The sequence below is a fragment of the Poecilia latipinna genome, unplaced genomic scaffold, assembly GCF_001443285.1.
Source record: "Poecilia latipinna isolate Pla-1442-1.1 unplaced genomic scaffold, P_latipinna-1.0 Scaffold171, whole genome shotgun sequence".
Classification (NCBI taxonomy): domain Eukaryota; kingdom Metazoa; phylum Chordata; class Actinopteri; order Cyprinodontiformes; family Poeciliidae; genus Poecilia; species Poecilia latipinna.
In genome coordinates this window covers 451,787-457,934 of record NW_015112787.1, presented here as the reverse complement: position 1 = coordinate 457,934, position 6,148 = coordinate 451,787, and the positions used below count along the sequence as shown (strand labels likewise).

At 43.0% G+C, this 6,148-nt stretch overlaps 1 protein-coding gene across 4 annotated transcripts in view; it reads left to right on the top strand.

Annotated features, from left to right (window-relative positions):
* The first annotated feature begins 3,561 nt into the window (after window positions 1-3,561).
* The window catches only part of mctp1a (multiple C2 domains, transmembrane 1a), a 157,693-nt gene continuing 155,106 nt past the window's right edge, over window positions 3,562-6,148 (top strand). Inside the window, exon 1 of one of the 4 annotated variants that reach the window (XM_015030062.1) lies at window positions 3,562-5,146. In XM_015030062.1, coding sequence (XP_014885548.1) covers window positions 4,607-5,146 — 540 coding nt within the window. In that variant the 5' untranslated portion in view covers window positions 3,562-4,606. The remainder of the gene's footprint in view (window positions 5,147-6,148) is intronic. The other 3 variants (XM_015030059.1, XM_015030060.1, XM_015030061.1) reach the window with 3 other exon arrangements.

Genomic DNA, 6,148 nt, shown 5'->3' with positions numbered 1-6,148 from the left:
ATCATTTGATCATTATTAGCTTCTGTTAAGGAAATATATAAATCTTACCTATGGTGAAATACTTATGACTCCCCCGGCTAGTCCAGGGAAGTGAAGAAAAGATGAAAGTACATCGCTTTGAATATCCACCAGCTCTCTAACAAAGAGGGGAGGAAAAAGGAGGATCCCACCAGTTTCAGTTCACTTCACAACTCTGGTATTTGTACCTGCAGACTGTGACCCTGGACGATTCAAACCCAGTTCAGAAATATCCTTTATTATGCGTTTCCAGCGAGCTGCCTGCAACATTGAGGGCGCTTCCTAGATAAAATTGATTGCTTGCTGGATTGATTGAAATAAATCAGAGTTTTGTCATTACACTTATTTTCTGACAAATGCTTGTCAGGAAATACTGTGGAAATTGAATTAGCTTTACATTAAAGAGCAAGATCTTCCCCTGACTCTTTCATGCGGTGTTCATTCACAAGATATTTGAGCTGGGTTTATTAGTTCATCACATGCAGAATTAATCAGCTTGAAGGCTTTTGTATAATACCAGATAACCTGTAATTATGTTAATGGTCCATGTGAAAAGCAGTGTCAAAGCTGAATATTGAATTTTTGCTTTCCTACTCATCAGAACACAGCATGATGTTCCCAAACACCCTGATTTAATAGTCAAATACACTTGCACTATGAGCTAATTTATCTGGTTGGAGATATTGTTAGTGCTTCGCTTCTACAGATAATACATCTGGAGCTGATGAGAAGTGAAGTCGTCTTTTTTTCTTTTTTTTTTCAGACACTGCACCATTCCATCAGGTGTAATCAAATCAGCTGGGGGGTTGTGGGCATGACTCTGTGTTGGTGTTCTGCACATTAAACACAGGAAGATTAGAGAAGATGCACATGTAAGATCTCATCTAAGATGTGCAAAACAATAATCCCAGTCCCACATAATAAGTGATGTTGCTATGCATTTTTTTTTTAAAGCACAAGTGTTTTTACCTTAAAAAAAATAATGCATGGCTGTTTGAAGATGTGTGTGATGACGGGCTGGTTTTTCTCCAGCAGCTTGAAAGTGACCTGCCTTGGATGGAGCCGTGCAGGGTCTGCAGACCTGCTGCCGCCTCTCCTTTAATCCCGAAAAGCTTGCTCAAGCTCCTCATCCCCCTCACCCCTTCTAGGCATTGGGATGTAAACAGAAAAGCAATTGTTGCATTTGAAAGGTTTTGTGTTTTTGGCAACAAAATGATGGAACGCATGTGTTGCAAATCAAGACAAACTGTCTACTAAAACTCATTTGAGAAGAAAAGCCATCCTCTCATGGTTCAATTCAACAAGGCATCCATCCATCAGGAAGAATAATGAAGATGGAATGAGACGTTGTGCGCAGGCTTTCATGCTCTCAGGTTGTCTTCATGTCCCGGCTCACGCTTGTGTCACTGCGCCTGTAGCTACAGTGGATTAAAGTTTAATTTTATCGCTGTGCTTTACAGCGCTGTCCACAAGGTTCCCAACCTAACAAAATGATTTCCTAACAATCATCCGTGGACAAGTGGGGCTCATCTAATTTAGGACACAGGTGGATCTGAAAACTAAACTGGTGACTTGTGTGAACAAAGTGTGGCTTTTAAAAAAGGAAATCTCAAATTACGACAGCTGCAATTATTCTGAATTTTTAATAACAGAAAATTATTTTTTTAAAGTGCCTGTTTTGAATCATAATTTTAGGAGCTTTTGTCATTTTGTAGCTTGATTTGATTCTAGTTTCACTTTGTGTTAGTTTCTTATTTTGGTTGGATCAGTCTTGTTCTTGCTTTTCTTTAGTTCGGTCCTTCTTAGTGATTCTAGTTTGTTATACTTATTTCTCGTGTCTAGTTATTCTTAGTTACTCTAACTATGTTTGGTTTGCTTTATTTTATAATCCCCTGTTTACTCTCCTTTTGCCACTTTCTCTTTCTCTCTCTCCTCAGTTTCCCCTCTGCTCTTTCCCCTCACACTTGCAATCAGCCCAGGTTCATTGTTTCAGCAATCAACCTCCCAGTACTTTAGCACCTCTTTCTCAGTCACTCCTTGCTGGATCCTTCAGTTATTTCCCTGGTTTTCCCATATTCTCCTTGTGTCTCCTGGCTGGCTTTTTTGTTATGGTTTATTTTTGTTCAACTCTGGCTTTCTGTATTTTTGTAAGTTTGCTTTTCTCATTTGACGTGGCTGAATTTTTCAATTCTGAAAAGAAGAGTGGACCAAAAGACTGGGGTTGGTTGATGACTGAAACTGAAAAATAATGTATGAATTAGATACTGTTAATTCAATTTCAAACAGTCCCGTTTCCTACTTTTACAAGCTGTTGTAGTCAGAGAAACAGCTCATTTCCAGGATTTGATATCTGTGTAAATGTTCTGCAGGTGGGTGCAGCTGCGTATTAGCCTCTTATCCGGAGGACTGGGATCATTACACCGCGGAGCCATCCAAATGCCGAGTCGTCAGTTTTCCATTCTGATTCAGTGAAAACGTTTGTGGCAGCTGACGGGCATTTTGGCTCGCTTCCTCACAAATCCATCTACTTAACTAAAAGGATTGATCTAAGCAAGTCTGAATTTGTAATTAAAGCATTTTAATTTGTAGAATAAGATATGGAAAAACTGACAATCTAGCTAACAACTACTCCTCCCATGTTTCTAAGGAAATGTCTCTTTAAAGGAAAATGTCTGTTCCACATCAGAGTTTGAAAGTGCTATAAATCACCCCACTGTTTAGGGTTTATCGTGTTTGCCTCAACAAGACTCAAGGCAAAGATCCTGCTGAACAAGGCATCCTTCATCATCACTCTCACAGGTGAGGCCAAGGTCACATGGCTTTGATAAACGAATTAACATTTTGTGAACTTGATCTGTGGATAAATTGCTCTTCTCTGACCCCTTTTTTTATACATGCAATGCATGCTAGGGTTAGGTATTAATACACTTTCATTTCTTTATGTTTTTTTTTATTTTTATTTCTGTGTTTATGGTGTTTGGTGAGGGGGCAACACAGACCAGGGCTGAAACAAAGGCCAGAAGGGACGAAGTGATGAGTTATTATACGCATCAGCAAAGGAGACGAGGCCGCTCAGCTCTGCCTGGTTACCGGTGCTGCTCGTGGGCTGATAACGTTCGCTGAAGCTTGACCTAATTGGTGGGGGGGGAAAAAAAATCCTATCCACACTTGGCTGATGTGCACAAAACAATATGGCATTAAATAGGACAAGTATCACACTCTGCTGTGCATAGTGGCTTGCAAAAACACCCATTCCTCTTTAATGTGTTGGATAGAGCAAGACAAAGCAACACATAATGGAAGAAAAAGCAGTAAGAAGGCTTAATTTGTATTTAGCCCCCTTCATTACAAAGCCGTTGAGTCCAGTGCAACCAGGACTCAACTAATTTATAGAGTCCAGTTGTGTGTAATTGAATCTCTGTATAAAGCTTTTCACATTAGTGGACAAACAGCAACATGAAGACCAAGAAACACAGCAGGCAGGTGGTAATAGTGATCCAGTTGTATTAACATTAATTTCATTCAGTATTTATCTGGAGCCCTCCAATGGGTTCTCTGAGCTTTCTCGCTATCTTGCTGCAATGTGTTAGTTCTTTCTGCTTTTGGTGTCTTTTATTCTGCTAGATAACGAAAAGAGCGAACATTACCCCGCTTTCTTTTTTTTTTAGCAGGTGTGGAAAAGCTAAACGTAGTTAGCAAGAGACTGCAAATACTGGGGACTACTTAACGTAAATGTAAAACACCAATCTTAGGCATACAGCCAGAGCGACAGGTTTATATTAAGGGGTTGGTTGAGTACAAAGGCATGCCACACCTTTCAGATTTCCTCTTTTTTTCTTTTTTTTTTTTAGAAATTTTGAAGACTGTCTGTCACTTCACTTCCACTTTAAAACTGCACTATTTAGTGTTGACCACAAAGCCCCACAATTTTTTATTCCTATGTGACAAAATGTAGAAAACTTTAGCAAGATTATGCTTTTCTGAGGTAAACAAAAGCATGATCACCACAATTAATCTGGCGTGTGTTAAAAACGTTCGAGAGGAAGGGAGGTTTTAAAAGTAGATCAAAAGCTTCTCCACAAGGTATTAGGGGTTGTTGTGTGTCAAAATCGCCAGCATACCGATGACCAAGTCAAGAGGTTTGGCCAGAGGGAGGCGCACTGCCTGTATTTGAATACAACAATTAAGCAAGCGGGTCTAACTCTGATTAAACACCAGGGAAAGCGGAGAGAGAAACCCAAAGCCAAACGCAGAAAGGTTTAAAAAAAAAAATAAAAAAATTCCTGTAGTGCGTTTATAACTTTACAACCGAGGAGATAACTTGTGTTGAAACAGCCTGTTTGTTGCGTTTATAGCGCTGTGTGACAGTAATTTACAACGTCTGCATAGTCTTTCTGCAAGGTTCCCCGTTGGACTGGCAGCCACTTCATCATCACGGCGTGCGTCTCCTTCTCGGCGCTCTAAACTGATTATCGGCTGAAGCGCACACAAGCAGCAGCAGCGGCAGCAGCAGCAGCAACCCGGCTGTGACACCCGTCCGATCCAGCTACAGACTGTGCTCAGGCTGGGTGGCTGCTGCACTGGCACCATGGAGCAAAAATCACCAAAACCCGGTGGCTCCGGCCGGGGCCAGGAGTCCATGTCCTACCAGCGGAGGATGTGGAAGAATTTCCAGGAGAAAACCAAGCCGTGGCTCAGTCCGAAGCTGGGCTCGGAGCGCCGCGGAGCCGGAGGAGGTGGAGGAGCGGAGGGCACCAAGAAGGAGTCCGGCTTGTGGATGTTCAGGAGGAAAAAGAAACAGCTGGACCGGGTGTTTTCGTCATCGCAGCCGAACTTATGCTGCTCCACTCCGGCTCCTTTCGAAAGAGACAAGCTCGCCGCCGGCGGAGGCGACGCGACCTCAGAGATGAGCTCCGACTGTCAGGCTCTGGGGACATCTTCTGGGGCCACAGGCAGCAAACCGGAGCTGACGGCCCACGGGAGCCCCAAACTCCCCGTGTCCCATCTGATGATGTGCCAGCAGAAGAGCTCCTCTCTCGGTTCGGCGTGCTTCGAGAAGCTGGTGGTGGATCCCGCCGCGGAGCTGGGAGGAGAGGAAGAGCAGCTGCGTAAAAACGCGAGTGATTCTGTGAGTAACAAGCCGCGCAGCAACACAGTCACGTAGAAGAGGTCATATACTGCAGCCGAGTAAGGCCACGATGAAGATCAAAGCTTGGCTGGACCTAATTTAGCTGGATGTTGAGGAAAGGAGACAAGTTTGACGACGATGATGATGATAATGATAATGGGGCAGCAGCCTTTCCCCTGACTCTGTCATGTGATGCGCTCATTGATTTTTTTTTTCTTTTCACTTCATTCTAGCGTGTCTCGGGTCGGTCTGTATTGGCTGAACAAGTGAGCTACAGTCACTTTTACCCCTTCTTCAACAGCAAAGGACCTCCTTGGGTCTTGTGTTCCCTCTATTTGTAAATTTAACACAGCAATGACTTCATGATCAACTCTTTCTAAACAGTTTCTGTGTCCGGCGCCTTGTCCTTCAGTGCAGTGGACACTGTGTCATCTAGTGTCCCAGGATCTTTGGGTTGGGGACAGAAGCAAGACTGCATGCTCACAGATCATTAGCTTTTCATACCTTTGCAATTTGACAGAGGTTGAGTTCCCAACATCGCCCAACTCTGAGTCAGTGTGATCCCAAAGTATTCACAGAGCTAAATACGGTCTTCTTCTGGATGAAAGCCTGTTAGATAACAACCCAAACCTACAGGCAGAGCTACAGTGGAATGGTGTAGATCAGAAACATGAACGAAATGTTCAAGGGGTATGATCATTATGATTTAGGCTGGAAAATGCAGACAGTATGATGAGAATAGTGACAGCCAAGTGTTTAGGTTATCTTAACCAGACAGCCTGACCTGCTGTAACGTTTAGAGTTTAGTACAAGAAAATACAGAAAAATGAATGGGCGTACAGGTGTGTAACACTGGAGAACACACGAGTGTGTTCTGTTTAAGTGGCATCGGCTATGGCAAAGCTTTTAATGTGGCCACTTTTCAGTGCTTCACGACTCGCCTCTGAACACCATCCAGAGTTCTGTCTAAAAATGATTTAGACATTAAGCACTCTCCTCGCT